This window comes from Pseudonaja textilis, chromosome 1, assembly GCF_049901715.1.
Source record: "Pseudonaja textilis isolate UNSWEBS1 chromosome 1, rPseTex1.2, whole genome shotgun sequence".
Lineage (NCBI taxonomy): Eukaryota > Metazoa > Chordata > Lepidosauria > Squamata > Elapidae > Pseudonaja > Pseudonaja textilis.
This window is the reverse complement of record NC_141990.1, coordinates 7,206,765-7,224,982: the sequence shown is the minus strand read 5'-3', so window position 1 is coordinate 7,224,982 and position 18,218 is coordinate 7,206,765. Positions and strand designations below refer to the sequence as shown.

The window sequence follows — 18,218 nt, the reverse complement described above, 5'->3', positions numbered from 1 at the left end:
AAGGAAGGAAGGAAGGAAGGAAAAAGAAAGAGGGAGGAAGGGAAGGAAGGAAGGAAGAAGTGAGAAATACTAGAGAAGAGAAAGCAAGAGAAGGAAGGAAGGAAGGAAGGAAGGAAGGAAGGAAGGAAGGAAGGAAGGAAGGAAGGAAGAAAGAAAGATTGGGAGCCACCAGTATAAATAACACCCATTACTGTTCAAGTGGCTAAATTCTTAAGTGGTACTTTCGGTAGACAGTTCATTTAAAAAGAGCTAGTAGTCAGTCCAGTGTTTCTTAAATAACGTTGAGTTTGCTTTTCGAAGGACAAAAGAAAAAAAAAATGATTCCAATTTCCATATTTCTTAGGGCATGAAGAGAAGCAGAAGGAAGCTGAGCTACGGCACCAGCAGCTCTCTCTACAAATGGGAGGAAGCAACGACTTTACTACTCTCCTGAATATCTTTGAGCAATGCAAAGCAAGGTAGTCGGACAGTCTTCAGAGAATAAGCTGAATGCAAAACTGGGCCTTGGAATATTTAGTCCTTGGAAGACACCCAAGGCTGTTTGGCAGCAAGATCCTGTCAATATGTAAGAGCAGGGGTGTCCAACCTTGGGAACTTTGAGACCGGTGGACTTCAACTCCCAGAATTCCTCAGCCAACATGGCTGGAAGTTGAATTCTGGGAGTTGAAGTCCACTGGTCTCAAAGTTCCCAAGGTTGGACACCCCTGCTCTAGAGTTTTAAAAAAAACTGTTGATAGCAAAAAAGGGCAGAGGTAGAGATGGGGAACATATTTCTGCTTATCGGGAAAATTATATCAGTGTTTTTCAAATTTGGCAACTTTAAGGTGTTTGGACTTCATTTCCCAGAATTCTCTAGCCCAGTGGATTTTCACACTCTGAATTCCCCAGCTTTAAGATGGCTGGATTTCTACTCCTGGAATTCCCCAGCCAGCATGTTTTAAGATATGTTGAGTTCCATCATATTATTCAGCCAGATGGATGGGCTTCCTCTCCCAGAATTCCCCAGCCAGCACAACTGGCAGAGGAATTCTGGGAATTGAAGTCCTCACTTCTGAAAGCTATTCAGTTTGTAAAACTGTACTAAGTGGTGGAAAGTTGGTAGTAGAGGATTTTTCACAGAGATGTATGATGGTGGAAAATTTGACCCCGCTTCCCCAAAGTGGAAATCTGGGTCACAGCTGCAACTGTGCGCTATGTTCAAGTTGTTAAGCAACAGGTCATTAATATTTTTGAGTGCAATGAAAGCTCAGGCACCTGAGAATGAGAATACAGAAATCTGAATGAAAACACAGATATATGAATGAGATTCCCCGAGGCTGAGGACAAAATGGGAATGTCTCAAAACAGTAATAAAGATGAATGGATATATGGGGATGAATAGATATTTGAGATATTTCAGGCACAGATTTTGGGGGAGTGGGGAATGAACTATTATATCTTTGTCCCGAAAAAGAAATTTAAACAATTGTTATAGATTCCACTCTAATAAATTCATTAAATAATTAATACTGGGAATTTTTGTATTTGGCATCCAAGATTTTGAATGTTAATTTCTTACTTTCTGGATGATAAACCAAACCAATAAAGCTCCTTGTAAGTATTTACCTCTGGGTTTTATTTTGCAATGGAGGGCATAATAATATATTTTAAAATACGTATTTTTTTTCCCCCACAAAAGGGCCAAATCTTCCAAGAAACGTCCTGAGTTTGAAAATGGGGATATCAAAATATGCCTTAAGAGAATGGGCCGCCATAAGAATAAGCCACTCCATGAGATTTAAACCTTTTAAAAACATTCATATTTAATTTGAGGCTTCCTTAGGGAGCATCTGAAGATGTTGATATTGGTTTGGTAGATCTTCAGCTGTGCCTTGTCTAAAACAGGCTGCTCCTTCTCGGCTCAGGGCTCCCGCAAAATGCAACCTGTGCGTTTTCTCCTGGGTGGGAAGCAGTGTCATTTTACTTCTTTTCCTGCCTTGTTGCTCTTCTCCAGCGAGTCCCCATCGGTTTGGTGCCAAGAAAACTGGGTCCACTGGAGAGCTGTGAAGCTGGCATTCAGTGTAGAAAGGCAGCTCCGTGAAATCATCAACAGGCTGAAACAGGTAAACCAAAGCTTGCCACTGGATCTTGATCTTCGTCCGTCCATCCATCCCCCCCCATCCATCCATGTCTATCTATTCTATCTGTCTGTCTATCTGTCTACTTATATCTGTCTGTCTATATATCTATCTAATATCTATGTCTACTTAAATCTGTCTATCTCTATCTATCTACTTATATCTGTCTGTCTGTCTGTCTGTCTGTCTACTTATATCTGTCCTTGTCTGTATATCTATCTATCTATCTGTCTATGTCTACTTATATCGGTCTATCTCTATCTATCTACTTATATCTGTCTGTCTCTGTCTGTCCGTCCGTCCATCTGCCTACTTATATCTGTCTATATATCTATCTAATGTCTATGTCTACTTATATCTGTCTATCTCTATCTACTTATATCTGTCTGTCTGTCTACTTATATCTGTCTTTGTCTGTATATCTATCTTAATATCTATGTCTACTTACATCTGTCTATCTCTATCTACTTATATCTATCTGTCTCTGTTTGTCTGTCCGTCCGTCCACCTGTCTACTTATATCTGTCTGTCTGTCTGTCTGTCTACTTACATCTTTCTATCTATATCTATTTATCTACCGTATCTATCTGTCTGTCTACTTATATTGTCTGTCTGTCTACTTATATCTGTCTGTCTGTCTGTATCTATCTAATATCTGTCTATGTCTACTTATATCTGTCTATCTATCTCTATTTATCTATCTACTTACTTATATCTGTCTGTCTATCTATCATCAAAAAGGAAAAATAAAAATAAAGCAAAAAGCCTAAACGAAAGAGTTTTAAACTTCAACTCCAATCAAAAGAATGTTTCTCTCTGGGATTTTGTTCTCCAGCTGCCAGACTTCCTAAAGGAGGACTTTGACGGTTCCCGAAACGAGATCCTTAGGAGGTGTCTCTGTGCAGGTTATTTTGCCAACGTGGCCCGGAGGTGAGGCCTTCCATTCGAGGAGGGATGGAGCGGGATGACGTCGGGGTAGGGCACACAGCGATGACCAAAGCACACAGCCTTTGGGACCGTAATTTTCGCTGGAGAATTGCAAGGAGCTTTTGTAATTTTCCCCCCAACTGGAGTCCTTGGGGAATTTGGGGAAACGTCCTGGCATTGGGGCAAAGCAAATTCATCTTCCTCCCATTTTCCTTTGGCTCTAATTCCAGGTCTTCGGGGAAATCTTTTCGCACCATGGACGGCCATGGCAGCGTGGCCTATATTCATCCGTCATCTGCTGTAAGTCGCCTCTTCGGGTTAATTATTGTCGAGTGGCGGAGATTTCACTCTAAAGATCTGAGGAGAAAAATCTCCTGAGCAGAATCTTTGCATTCCTGACTTTCCCGAGTCTTCCCGAGAGTCGAGCACTGGTATCACTCTGCAACAAGATATTGCAATGTCATCGGTTCTTCTAATACAGAGTTGGGGAACAATGGTCCTTTTAGGACTCGTGGACTTCAACTCCCAGAATTCCTGAGCCAGCATGGGAGTTCTGGGAGTTGAAGTCCACAAGTCATAAAGGGACCATTGTTCCCCAATTTTATTCTATTTAGGAACATTCCTGTTCCGGGGTCCCCAAGCTGGTTCCCTCCAAGTGGGTTGTCCAAAAAAAGAAGGAAACCCTTTCAGATGTTGGCCGGGGCTGGGCTAGTAAACCTCCAGGGTCCCTTCCAACCCTATTGTTCTGTGTTCTACCTAAATCCCTGCACCATCTTTAGCTCTATGATCAGGAAGACCAGCTGGACTGGATCCTCTTCCATGATGTTGTGGTGACCTCCAAGATTTACTTAAGGACGGTGTGTCCAATTCGCTACGCCTGGGTGCAGGATCTGCTTCCTCGGCTTCACCAGATCGACGCTTACGAGCTGAGCAGCATGGCCCGGGAGAACGTGACCGAGGAGGAAATAGCTAATTGGAGGAGGAAGGAAGACCTCAAAAGACAGAACGGTGAGCTTCAAAGTGGTAGGATGTTCAGAAGGTCATCCATGTCTAGGTTAGGTGCTGAGACAGGAGGTGTCAGGCCTGTCCCGACTTGGTCTCTTAGTTAAGAGAGACTCTCGACTCCACCTGTAGTGAAAGGTGTATTTCAACCAAAAGCCAAATGGATTGCAGTATAGCAAAGCCAGAACTGAAGTTCATGCACCAAAGTTTGCCAGTTAACTATTGTCACGCCCTTGTTGGAGTCCGATTCTGAGGGGAAGATTGAGCAGCTGACAGGGAGTGGGAGTGTGGATCCGGTGGCTGTGGAAGAAATGGGAGAAAGGCACAGTACGGCTGGGCATTCAGAGGATGACCCTGGGCCATCTTCTCTTCATCCTAGGGCATGCAGGGAGGAATGGAGAAGGGAGCAACGGGGTTTATGGGGGAGGAAAGGGCCCTGATCCCCTTCATGGGCTGCAGCTGGGAAGACTGTTTAAAAGGACAAACTGCGACAAATGGCGAAATTGGTGGAAACAAAGCGTGCATTATCTTTGTCGAGGCTTATCTAGGTTTTGGCGTCCTCCCAACTGTGGGTGCTGCGTTATCTTTTGGAAGTCTGCAATTTATCATCCTGGCCTGTCGTGTTAATGACTTCAGCGTGGTTTGTGTTGGTTTTTTTTAAAAATTTCTAATTATCTTTACTTTGGGTTCGGACTGCATTCCTTCCCTTCGTAGACTGTTTTTGGAAGAGTTTGATCTCCAGCCGAGGATAACTGGACATTGGGGGCCAAGTTGGAGGCATTAAAGGGAATTTATCTACTTTGGTGACTTTGTTATTTTTGTGCCACGCCCCAGGTCATCACAACTATTCCCATCCAGTTTCTCTTCTCCCCTGGGCCCTTATGGTCCAATTATATTTTAATAAATTGTTTTGGGAACATCTTTTCAATAGCGGGTTGGTTGGTGAGCGGTTGCATTCTATTCCCAGAGCTTTGATCTTGAGATGGTGTCTCTGGAAGTTACAATGGGTTGGTAGGCTTCTTCCTTCCCTCCCATCCAGCTCCCTCCCCTGTACATGGCAGACTGACAGCTAGCGAATGTGAAGCGTAAGCGTACGATGGCGGCTCTGGCAGGAGGAGATGGTGGATGTTGTGTAGATGGGAGCGTTGTGGCCTGCCAGCTGCCAGTGGAGTTGGCAGCATATTTGGACAATGAGGAGGTTGGAGAGGAACTTGAGCCAGTTTTGGAGTCTGGGGAAGGCTCTGATGGATGCTCTGTGTTGGACGCAGAGATAGAGCCAGGGCCATTCTGACATTTCCCAGCCACCGGAGAGGCAGCTGCCTTTGGAGGCTGCTATGAGTGAGGAGGAAGAACAGCCGGGGCCTGTTCCAGATGCACGTATGCGCAGAGCTGTTAGGAGAGTTGAACAACAGAGGATAAGGAGTCAACTTGGGAAGCAAAGCACACTTGGACGCTGAATGGCCCCTTCCTGGCTGGGGAACAAATAGAAGGAAAAAGGGCATGGTTGTTGTAGTAGGAGACAGCAATTCATCTTGCTCATTGTGTTTCATGCCACAAAGACTGCTTGCCAGAACTTAATTGGCAGCCTTTTGTCTGTGAGCTCCCAGTCTTGCAATTATTGCAAGTAACTGATAAGGTCTGTTACTGCAGTTAACTCTTTGAAGGACTATTGCCCGGACTTTTCGGGGGCTGAATGCCATTAATTCACAAGAGGTAAATAAAGAGGGTTTTTTTGTGTGTGTGACAGGGAGCCTGTTTCTTGCTTCTGCTAAGGCTGGGTCACAACAGGGAGTTCTGCTCCTTCGTCCTTTTGAACTCTGGTCTTTTGTCTTAGAAAAGGCACCAGGTGAACCTGCCAGGAAGACGGAGAAGCGGAACGATGAGCAGTCGATCAGAGATGCTCGCGCCCGGTACCTGGAGAGGAAGCAGCAAAGAATACAAGGATCCAGCCATTCTTCTAAGGACTCCAGCTAGGCCTGTCAACACTGCAGCCATTGCCATCAATCTGATTCCCATTGGGATCATTTGCATTTGGGACAAGAGTGTACAGGGTTGGTCCTAACCGGGAGGAAAAGTAGAGGATCTAGGACCCACAAAAATCTGAAGAATCACTTTATCCCAGTAGGGGAATAAATACAATCTGGTTTATGATGACAATCAGTTATTATTGGGCACACTGACAATATATCTGCTGAACAAAACTCCACGTTGGCGACAGGAAGGGCATCCGGCCATTAAAACACTCTGCTTGCTCCATTCAGTTGCCCAGGCTCCACCCCGCAAGGGATTATGGGGGTCGTTAAAATGAAGGTGATATAATGACTATCAGTAGGAATGAAGCTGTTAGTGGGAATTTGTGAGAATTTCTGCTTTCCTACTGAGGCCATTGTCCGTTGCAGTTTCCATTTGAGGGATCGGTATTATATCTTACCCTCTAGGTTGGTCGCTAAGAGGCAGGTGAGGATGTTTGGATTGCATTGGTCCCAAACTCCAAGGTACCAATAAAGGAGAATATTTGCAGCTCAGGGTTGACAGGAGGGGTCCTTGGTGCTCTCTGAGCTTGCTTGTTTCTTGCAGACATTTCATGACCCAACTAGGTAACATCATCAGTGCTAGCAAAGAGTGCTGTTTGCAGTCCGTTTATATTCTGGTGACTTGTCTGTCTGCGTGGGTAGTCTTAGAGATTCTTGGGTTAGGCTGTCTGCTGATCTTGAATCAAGAAACTGCCAAAAAGCCATCAGAATATAAACTGACAGCGAATGTCACTCCTTACTAGCATTGATGACATTACCTAGTTGGGTAATGAAATGTCTACAAGAAAACAAGCAAGCTCAGAGAGCACCAGAGAGACCCTACAGTTGTTGTTGTTGCTATTGTTGTTGTTGCTGCTGCTGCTCTTCTTCTTCTTCTTCTTCTTCTTCTTCTTCTTCTTCTTCTTCTTCTTCTTCTTCTTCTTCTTCTTCTTCTTCTTCTTCTTCTTCTTCTTCTTCTTCTTCTTCTTCTTCTTCTTCTTCTTCTTCCTCCTCCTCCTCCTCCTCCTCCTCCTCCTCCTCCTTCTCCTCCTCCTTCCCACAAACCCCACTCCCTTCTAGCACTAATGATGTTATGTAGTTGGGTCATGAAACATCTACAAGAAAACAAGTAAGCTCAGAGAGTACCAAGGACCCCTCAAAACCCAGTGTTTCTGAAGTCATGTCTGAACTATAGGTAGTCCTCGGGTTATGACTGTAATGCTGCCCATCCATCATGGTCATAACTGCGACGATTGTAAATCAGGACTGATTTTATGACCCATTTTTGTGGTGGTCTTTAAGCAAACCAATGGTTTGCTATGAGCCAGTTTTGCCCAAAACTTATGGTCGAAAACGTCCGTAAAACGCAGCTGTGTGACATCCAAATGTTGCAAATAGCCATAAATGTGACTTATTGCCGGGCGCATGAATTATGACCACATGATAGCAGAGGGCACGGCTGTCAGATTGCAGATATACCCCCAAGGGAGTTTTGTCATAACTTCAAATGTTCATTAAGCAACCGGTCATATAGAGGACTGGCTGTATAAATCCAAATTAGTTTACCTTCCCCTGTTCCTGGTTTCCCTTTGGGGTATTCCATGAATTGCAGTAGCAGGAAAATTCATTACACAACTAAGCAACTAAGATACAGGTAAAAAGCTAGTTTGCCATTCTGCTGAAATCAGTAGCAAACTGATGAGAATGTTTGATGTCCGAACACCAAGGCACTGTTGAAATAACAGAAAATACATAATCAGAGTTGGAAGGGTAGGTCTTGTAGGTCATCTAGTCTAACCTGCCCAAGTGGGAGACCCTACACCATTTCTGACAGAGGGGAGTCCAGTCTCTTCTTGAAAGTCTTAAGTGATGGTGCTCCCACAACTTCTGAGGGCAACTTCTGTTCCACTGGTTGATTGTTTTGTCAGAAAATTTCTGCTTATTTCCAGGTTGAATCTCTCCTTGTTCAGTTTCCATCCATTAGTCCTTGTCTGGCGTTCAGGTGTTTTGGAAAATAGCTTGACCCCTTCCTCCTCTCTGTGGAAGCCCCTCCAATATTGGAAGACCGCTATCCTGTCTCCCCTGGTCCTTCTCTTCCCTAGACTAGCCAAGCCCAGTTCCTGTAACCGTTCTTCATATGTTTTAACCTCCAATCCCCTCATCATCCTGGTTGCTCTTCTCTCTACTTTTTCTAGAGTCTCAACATCTTTTTTATAGTGTGGTGACCAAAACTGGATGCAGTACTCTAGGTGTGGTCTTACTAAGGCATAAATAAATCCTGATTCTTTCTCTTCCCCAAATTGGGCACGAGGGGGGAAGAAATCCAGAAATGAATATATTTAACTATTTGTAGATCTTGTTTCTTGTTTTCATGTAAGGCCATTTATTTATTTTCCCTGGCTGGTGCCATTTGAATTTAGCGTATCACCCCCCTGGTTATTTGGGTAAGTTACATTTTCAAACAGGAGCGTTTACGTACAGTTTTCTAGTTTCATGAAGGGTATTGTGTGCCTGTAATATATTCTGCAGCGGCTGCCTTCGGTTTGTAAAATAGGGGAATAAATTTTGTACTCTTGCTATAAATCTCTGATAGCTCAAATGGCATTCTTGAGCATATTGTCTCTGTCTGTTGGAGAATGCTAGCCAAGAATGAGCCTTGGTCTTGGGTGACTGCAAATTTTCTTTTTTTTGTGGAGGGAATATTTAATTTATTGCATTTATCAAATGCATCTCCAAGCCAATTCTTAGCGGAATTGGCTATCAAATGCATCTCCAAACAATTCTTAGCGGATTACACAGGGAGGAGGAAAGGTGGGGAAATGCAAAATAAAACATACCTGGGACCTATAATAAAAACTTGCAACGTCACTGCAACAATGCAAGGGAATAAGAACGAAGAAAGTGGACAGTGTTGAGTTTAAAAAAGAAAAGAAAAATAAGAACTTTCAAAAAGCTGAAAAAAAAATCCATCTGACCAGTACCATTTTTTCTACACATATTCCTCAACTTACAACAGTTCATTTAGCGACCAAAGTTACAACAGCACTGAAAAAAAGGACTCACAATCATTTTTCACACTTATGCCCATTGCATCATCTCCATGGTCGTGTGATTTACATTTGGGTGTTTGACAACTGACCCATACTTATGACCGTCGCTGTGCCCCAAGGTCATGTGATCATCTTTTGCGCCCTTCTGACAGGCAAAGTCAATGGGGCAGCCAGATACACTTAACAGCCGTGTTACTGGCCTAACAATTGCGGCGATTCACTTAACAGCTGAGGCAACAGAGGTCATAAAATGGGGTAAAACTCAAATTAACAAATCAGCCGCATAAATTTTGGGCTCAATTGTGGTCGTAAGTTGAGGACTACCTGGATTGTATTAACCCTGTACGTACACTTGGTCCTTGACTTATAGCTGGTTGCTTACTGACTGTTGGAAGTTACGACAGACTTCTATTGTGCTGTGATAACAATCATGAGTTTTTGACTTCCCACTCTGTGGACACGGTGGAGGAAATTATTATTATTAGATTTTTTTTTCTCTCCACTCTTTTTCGATCGATCCATCAAGTCAAATTTGGGGACATACGGTAGGTCAGCATTCCAAATAATGTACCCATTGAAAGCAGAACTCTGAGGCAGGTAGATTCCTTAAAGAACAATTTATTGGATAACACCATATTGGCACAACCAGTAAAAACGACTCTGAAAGTTCCCGCAGATTTCACCCAATTAAAAAGTGGAAGTTCCGCCTTCCCCCTCAGGTCATTGGTTACATTGTCCAATAGTGGTGCTGGCAGGTTGCCTGGTTACTCCATTCCTCCTCTTGTCAGCCACCTGTTGGAATGACCTTGGTTCCCATAAGAAAACTTTTTATTTTGATGGCAAAGCTGAGCTATCTAATTTCCCCGCTCCCGTTCTCTCCTCTTTGCCTTGTGGCAACCATGAAGCCTCAAAGATGGCTTCATCCAGGCTCGCTTCAGGGTTGACACGGTATCTAATACTCCTGCCTCCTATTCTGCCCAACAACAACCCTGCAACGTACGTTGGGATGAGAGAAAGTGATTTTAGGAAGAGGCATAATGAGCGAAGAAACACCCAAAATAGTGTAATTGCGTGTCCCCGGTGAGAATGGATGTTCACTGTTTCTTACAAAAATAGAGGGTTGGGAGAGGATGAACAAAATACAGATAACAGAGAATCAGAGTTGGAAGGGACCTTGGAGGTCATCTAGTCTAACCCACCCTACACCATTTCTGACAAATGGTGGTCCAATCTCTTCTAAAAGTCTGAAGTGATGACGTTCCCACAACTTCCGAGGGCAAGCTGTTCAGGTAGTCCTCAACTTACAACAGTTCATTTAGTGACCATTCAAATGTACAACAGCACTGAAAAAAGTGACATGGCCGTTTTTTACACTTATGACCATCGCAGCATCCCCGTGGTCACGTGATCAAAATCCGAATCTTTCTGATGAGCCAAGTCAATGGGGAAGCCAAATTCACAACCATATTATTAATTTAACAAGTGCAGTGATTCACTGAACCAAGGCAACCAGAGGCGTCGCAAAATGGAGCAAAACTCACTTCACGGATTTCTCACTTGGCAACATAAATTTTGGGCTCAATTGCAGTCGCAAGTCAAGGACCACCGGTCTACGTAGGTGCTATTGCTATAGGGGCGAGAAGGGAATTTTCACATATAGTTGCTTTGTTCTATTGTGAATTTTAAGTTTCTTTTCTGTCCCAACATCTAAATTTAGACTGCGGCTTCTACAAAGACCAGGCCTGGATGTTTCTGTTTTGTGATGTGGTAAAGTGCTTTATGTATCGATCGTGCTATTTATTAATATTGCACAATCATCCTTCAGCCCAGGGAGGTAGAAAAGTGCAACCTGCCAAATTCTACTTGGGAATGCGGGAATAATCGTGTAGCCCTTGACTTTATTTGTTCGTTTATCAAACATACGCAAGATAACAAGTATGAACATAAACATGATCAAAGGAAGTAAATGCAGGTAAATGGGGACAGTAAGACAGAGCCAGTGGGCAGGTTGGTGCGCTTATGCATGCCCCGTTTAAGGACCTTTTAAGAATGGGGTGAAGTCCACGTAGACAGTTTGTGGTTGAAGCTGCGAGGGGTTGAGGCTGTAACAACGGAGTCGGGTAGAGCAGTGGCCCCCAACCTTTTTTGTCCCACGGCCCGGTACCGGCATCACAAAATGATCCACGGACTGGTACCGGCATCAGCACGCACGACCAAGGCAAGGCGAGCCGAGCGACCGGCCAGCCAGCCATCCCCCGCTTCTACCTGCCACCTTCAACTTCTCCTTTGTACCGTTTTTGTGCTTTTCGGGCTCTTTCTTAATCTCCTCCTGAGTAACGTGAGACTCCACCACCATCGGGACAGCTCTTCGTTCGAAGCCGCCCCACCTTCGATGAAACTAAGGCGCGAGGATTCCTTCAGCACCCAAACACCGCTTTCCAACAACACACGACTGACAAGCTCACCTGGAAACACTTTCTCAAGCGCCATCAAAACAAGATGGCGGCGCCCAAGCAAACTGGCGGCCCGGTACAAAATGATCCACGGACCGGTACCGATCCGAGGCCCGGTGGTTGGGGACCACTGGGGTAGAGCATTTCAGGTGTTGACCACTCTGTTGATGAAATCGTATTTTCTGCAATCGAGTTTGAAGTGGTTTACCTTGAGTTTGTAATCAATTGTTTGCCTGTGTGTTATTGCAGTTGAAGGTGAAGAAGGCAGACAATTTTGTGTACTATGCTTAGATTGGACCGCAGTTCCAGATTGTCCAGGCCCAAAATTTCAAGCCTGGAGCCATAGGGAATTCTATTGTGGATGGAGGAGTAGAGAACTCTTCCCAAGAACCAGTGGTAGGGTTCAAATTTTTTTTACTACTGGTTCTTCTGGTGAGGGTGGCTTGGTGGGGGTGGCAGGGGAAGTTTACTGCAAAATCCCCATTCCCTCCCCACCCCACTAACCTGCTTTCCAGCTTCGTTGTCCTGTGCAGGGCAACAAAAGGAGACCCAGCCGATCAGCTGGGACTCGGGAGGCAGAACATAGAGGGGGACAGGGGTGGTCAGAGGTGGTATTTGCCAGTTCTCTGAACTACTCAAAATGCTGAATACCCACCTCTGCACTGAACCTGCTCAATCGTGTTAAGTGTCCAATATACGGTGCAGCTTCCAGGCGGACGAGCTGTATTCAAGAATTGGTCTGGCAAAGGTTTTGTATGCCCTAGTAGTTAACAATTCAATTGTTACCGGAGATGAAGCTTCACAAAATAAGGTTAACAACTTTATGAGTGCAATTGGGACCAGAATTTCTGCGGCCAAGCAAGGCAGTCTTTAAGTGAGTCACGCATGGTTTTACGACCTGCTTTTGCTTATTAGGCAAATCCCTGCCGATGTTAAGTGAATTGTGATCATTTAAGCGAATCTGGCTTCCTCCATTGACTTTGCTTGTCAACAGCTGTCTGGGAGGGTCACAAATGACAATCCCTTGACCAAGGATGCTACCATTGTCCTAAATACACATGCCAGTTGCCAAGTGTCCAAATTTTGGATGCTGCAACCCTCATAAGTGTGAGAACCAGCCATCAATCCCATTTTTTAGTGTCGTAACTTTGAACGTCACAAAACGAATGGTGGTAAGTCAAGGTCTACCTGCAGTTCAGGTAGTCCTTGACTGACAAGTTCATTTAGTGACCATTCGAAGTTATGAAGGCACTGAGAAATGTGACTTAGGACCGTTTTTCAGAGTTATGGCCTTTGTAACATCCCCAGGGTCATGTGATCAAAATTCAGACAGTTGGCAACTGGTTCATATTTACGACGGCTGTAGTTGTTGGAAGTTAAAAACCCACCCCTCTCCTAGAAAAATGAAATATCCTAGGAAATACTAAAAAGGCAGAATATTTCCTCTAAATAGAGAAGTAGAAACTCAGAAACAGAAATTCACCTCAGAAGCAGAAGCTCACCCCCACCTTTGTTAATGGGTGGGCCATTAAGGCCTGGAACAGAATATTTTACATAACAAAGATCTACTCCAGGTAAACCCATAATAGGAATTGCCCAAAGCCCTTTCATTACATCATCATCATCCAGCAAGGCTCAACCAAGCCTACAGAGTTGCCCCTGCATGGCTCCATGGGAGTCTGACAACCAATCAGAATACACGTTCAAATTCAAATCCCAACGGAGGGTATAAAACCCAGGCACTCTCAGCCCTCCTGCTTCTTCTTGATCTCTTCCTTCACCCTGAACCATGTCATCATCCCTTCCTTCTTTGGAGCTCCAAGCCACCATTAAACCATCTTTCCAAACAGCCTCCATGTTTCCAGTGTCTTTTTCCCCACTTGGAACTGATCCCAGAAGGATAATTAGAATAGAGAATAGAATAGAATAACAGAGTTGGAAGAGACCTTGGAGGTCATCTAGTCCAACCCCCTGCTGAAGCACGAGAGTCTAGCCTCTACCTAGGATCGAACTCACAGCCTTCTGATTGTGATTCTTCCAACACAGTGTTCCAGAGTCATGTGATCCCTTTTGCGACCTTCTGACAGAGAAGTTAATGGTTAAGCTGGATTCACTTAACCAAGCAATTAACTTAACTGCAGTGATTCATTTAACAACTGTGGCAAGAAAGGTCATAAAGTGGGGCAGAAGTCTTGCTTAAGCTGCATTATTATTAGCTTTATTGTCACAGCACAACATGTTTGCAGAAAATGTTATAGGCTCAATTGTGGTTTTAAGTCGAGGGCCACCTGTTGTGTTTCCCTCACCTCTAAGGAACACTGGTTTGAATCAAGCCAACATGTGCAGTTGAACCACCATGCTTTGCTTAATTCGGATGAATGTCCCCAAAGCAACACCATCACACTTATTAAATAATATGATAGTTAGAATGCCCCTGTATTATGTTTATATTATATATATATATAGCTTTTCATCCTACTTTCATTTTTTCTAAGGTCACCGATTCAAGGTCACCCTGACCTGAGGCGAAAGCGCGATTCGAACCCCCAACTCCCGCTTTAACCCCCGCCCCCCACCTTCCCCGGCTCTATTACAAGCAGCGCCGTCGGCGGAGTTCGCTCCTTTCGCATTCCACCGGGAAAACGAACAAGGCGCTATATTTCCTCCGCCCTAGAACGTCCACCTTGCGGATCTTCCCCCCCAATTCTAACCTCCGATCATGTGACTCCCCAGATGGGCGGGGCTCCTCTCGGAACGGAACTGACGTCCCCCCCCCCGCCCATGTCGCATGATGTGGCAAAAAAAAAAAAGGGGGACGGAGGGAGACCCAGCGTTTCGTGGGGGGGGGGGCGGGGCTTCGGGTTGGACAACGAACCACGACGCAGACGCGGGCCGGCCGAAAGGAAGGGGTGGGTGGGTGAAAAAAAAGAAGAAGTCCCTTCCGGCTTTCTGTATCCTTCCGCCGAATCCATTGATTCCTTAAAGGAGGGCTGCAACTCCTTCTCTTCCTCCTCGGCGCGATCCTTCCGCCGTTCGGCTAATCCGCGGCAGGTGAAGGCGCAGGCAGAGCGAGGATAAGGCGGAGGCGCGGCCGCTGCGCTCCCTTCTCTGAGGAGGCCCGTCGGTGTCCTTCCGCTCGCGCGAGCAGAGAGGACTCCTGCTGCTGCTGCTTCTCCTCCTCCTCGGCGTTTCTCTCTCTCTCTCTCTCTCTCTCTTTCGGCCTGCCCCGCCATTACGAGCTGCCCTCGCCGGCTCCTCCGCCCTCCGCTTCGCCGTCTCTGCGTTCCTGAGGAAAGGCCAGCGCCCCATCCCCGGCGTCGGGCTGGAGCCCCCAAACCCCAACAACGCTTCCGCCGCCATGGCACAAATCTTACCCATCCGCTTCCAGGAGCATCTCCAGGTGAGGCGGGCCTCCACCCCACGGGGGGGGCTCTGTCGGCCTGGCCCTCGGCGACGGGGGTGGAGGTTGGCGACTGGGGGGGTGCGAGACCCGAGAACACGTGTCGGGGGGAACGTGTGAAGCCTCTTTCGAGGCCCTGGTCTCCAGAGGCTGCTTTTTTTTCTCCCTTCTTCCCCCTGCTGGTTTGACAGTTGGGGGTCGGCAAGGTGGTCATTCAAACCCCTGGTCAGTCAAGCCCACCACACTCCAATTCCCTATTTATAGTGGCAACTGGCCACGCATGGATACCTATATTTTGCTTAGTGAATGAATAAACGCCCTTCTCGGGGTGCCTGACGGGGGTTGGAAGGGCGGCCCGAGAAGCGGGTTGATTTATTGAGCAAAATAGAATTATCATAGGCAGTTGGCATTGTAAATAGGGAATTGGGGTGTGTGGGGGGGTGTTGAATGACCACCTTGGATGAACCAGGGTTTGAATTGACCACTTTGAATTGTGACCACCTTGGATACCTGTGTCTTTCTTCCCTAATTAAATCAAATTAGGCTTCAATTACTCCATTTGCAGGCTCCTTCCCCCTCGCCTTTTTTCCTCCTGAGGAGTTGGGATAGGAGGATTAGAAATGTGTACATGTCGCTTGCCTGTATTATGGCATTTTGGATCCTGGCTCTGCTGTGGCAAAAGAAGCCAAAAAAATGGGGGAGGTTGAAAGTGTGAGGGTTTAAATGTTGGTTTGTTTTAAGATGGGAGAACTAAAATGGTTTTCTGGGCTTGGAGAAGCCTGTTTGGGCACTCTGGGTGTTCATGCACATACTTGAATGAACCTGGCTTGATTTCCTGGTATCTCCATTTAATCTTGCCTATGCCGGCTTCCTCTTTCACCTGGTCTTGATTTTCAACAGGTGTACAGGATGGTAAGCGAAGGTAGGCAGGTTCCTGGTTTCCTTCTCCAAGTTTTGGTTTTCCATGTGAGTTGGCATGGGGAGAGTTCCAATGGGAAAAGAGGAGGGTATTTATTCTGGGTTAAAGTGGCCAGAGAAAATTGGCCGAAGCAAGTGTGGGAAGAGGAAGTGTTTGAAAGGAGCTAAGATGAAAAGGAAAGATGTTAAATTCAAATGTGTGTGTGTGATATCCTGGGTGCAAATTGGAGCAGGTGTGGTGGCTGAAACTCAGGGAAGTAATTCAGAAAGGTTGGCATGAAGGTGGATGGGTGTGAGTAGTTTAGCAGAAATCTAAGACAAAAGTGGCTAGGGAGTTGACTTCCGTATTTCTCCTTGGCAAAGGAGAGTCAAGGGTAGTTCTGCAGGCGACTTGTGGAGGCAGGCATTATCTGTACAACCCGGCTTGATGCCGGATCTTGAGGGAGGAAATTAATGAAACTATTTGTGAATGGGGGACTGAGTTGAACTGGCAGAATTAGGAGTGCAAAGCTGAGGAGGAAAGGTGTGAGTTGCCACTGGATGGGAGACAAAGGTAGATCGGCTTGTATAACAGGTTAGCTAAGAATGGTAATTAGGAATCAGATAAACATGGATGATCCAACAAGGAGGTTTATTTTTAGTTATTGGGCATCTCTGTTTATGTTTTCAGTATATAACAGATTTTTCACCTGTTAATGCAGTTCATTAAGACTGAATCGGAGGAGGAATAATAGTGGAATTAGCAATGAAGGATCGGATGGGTGAGTTTGGGAGAGGGAGAGAGCATTAATATGAAAATAGGAGCAGGTTGAAAATTGTAATCATCTTTGGAGTTCAAAAAGTGGGTAGCAGCAGTAGCTCAAACTTAAGAAGTTGATGGTGTATTGTAATGAGAGTTTAAAAAACTCAGATGTTGTGGCATCTGTTCATTTTGAGATTTAAGTTGAGGGGGGTGGGGAAGGGATGCTTAATCCCTTGCAGCATTTGGGCTGTAGAAATGCAATTGATAGCAGTTAGTTTAGGATTTTAAGTGTAAGGGGGAATACATCGACAATTCTTTGTGAGTGAAGTTTTGAAGACTCGTTAATATTGCTTGCCTTTATGAATGCAGTCCAAGAAATCTAATGATGGAAACATGCACTTATGGTCTCCATATGTCCCAGAAATAATTCCAAGAGTTTCCAAAGTACTGTAGGAGGGGAAAAAACCACCCTAGTTGTCCTAGACATGGATTCCTAACTGCTGGAGCAACCTATAGTACAGTAGTTAGAGGAAAACTTGCCTGCTTCTGCAAATTTCCCAATGTATGTTGCCAAGGACAGTTTGTTTTTGGGAGCCGTTGTTGACTTAACTCCTGAAAGAGATGTAGGTTTAACCTTCCATAGTGCCCTTTGATGTTTTCCTTCCACCTTTAAGACCGACTTCAGAGTACTCACGGTCTACTTTGTTTAGGAAGGTGTCTGCAGGAAGATCCAAACCTTGTTTAACTGTGCATGTGTTTAAGGACAAGGGTGTAAGCACCTCCTCCTGTACTGCCATCCGTATTGTTGCAACTTCAAGCGAATCCTGAATATCTAATCCTTGCTGCGTGGGCGGGATGCAGCTCTTCCTCCAAAGCTGCCTGCTGGGAATCGATTCAAAGCAGAAGAGAGCAGAGAAAAGGGTTTCTAGATTTTCCTGCAAGCCGCCTTGTCTTTCAACAATAAACAAATTCCGTCCTGGTTAAGTTTTCCTCTTTTGCCGGCTTTGAGGGGTGCCTGTTTATTTATTTTATGTTTATGCTAAGCCAGGACAGTCTATCACCGTGTTTTTCAACCTTGGCAATTTTAAGATGTGTGGACAAGTTACAGACCCTTTCCCAAACAGGCAAATGGCTATTGGCTTGTTCTACACAGCTTGCTTTTTTTTTTTTTTGGCCTGTGAATTGCAGAATTGACTCTATACTTAGAGTAGTTCTCTACTTGGGGGTAAACTTTTTTTTTAAAAATAATGCTGCTTCTAGCATGTTGTGCCACAAAAGAACTGTGGATGTAGGTTTCCTGGCTGCCTAGATTTTATCAGCTGGTCTTGGAGTTTAGGCACTTCCTTAGAATACAATCACGTTTACTTTCTGGAATGTTTGCTTTTATTGCCGTGATAAGGGTTTTAATAAAACCATTTGAGTTTCAGGATAGCAGTTCTGTATATAGAACATACTGTGGGTGTCCTTAACAAGAATATGCTCTTTGTGTGTTTCTTTGTCTCCACACAAACTTGGCATTCTGTCTTGTTTCAGGGGGTTTAAAAAACACGACTCCAAAATACCCTCTTTATTTTTGTTGGGCAGGAAAAATTCTTCC

General features: G+C 45.0%; 2 protein-coding genes across 4 annotated transcripts in view; both read left to right on the top strand.

The window, feature by feature from the left end:
- Positions 1 to 6,197, top strand: part of DHX40 (DEAH-box helicase 40) — a 35,964-nt gene extending 29,767 nt beyond the window's left edge. For both annotated transcript variants that reach the window (XM_087925210.1, XM_087925213.1), the window contains 6 exons: positions 344 to 458; positions 1,994 to 2,102; positions 2,953 to 3,047; positions 3,275 to 3,344; positions 3,824 to 4,052; positions 5,881 to 6,197. In XM_087925210.1, the coding sequence (XP_087781336.1) occupies positions 344 to 458; positions 1,994 to 2,102; positions 2,953 to 3,047; positions 3,275 to 3,344; positions 3,824 to 4,052; positions 5,881 to 6,020 (758 nt within the window). In that variant the 3' untranslated portion in view covers positions 6,021 to 6,197. The remainder of the gene's footprint in view (positions 1 to 343; positions 459 to 1,993; positions 2,103 to 2,952; positions 3,048 to 3,274; positions 3,345 to 3,823; positions 4,053 to 5,880) is intronic.
- An 8,429-nt stretch (positions 6,198 to 14,626) lies between these two features.
- The window catches only part of CLTC (clathrin heavy chain), a 97,680-nt gene continuing 94,088 nt past the window's right edge, over positions 14,627 to 18,218 (top strand). For both annotated transcript variants that reach the window (XM_087925193.1, XM_087925185.1), the window contains exon 1: positions 14,627 to 14,961. In XM_087925193.1, the coding sequence (XP_087781319.1) occupies positions 14,920 to 14,961 (42 nt within the window). In that variant the 5' untranslated portion in view covers positions 14,627 to 14,919. The remainder of the gene's footprint in view (positions 14,962 to 18,218) is intronic.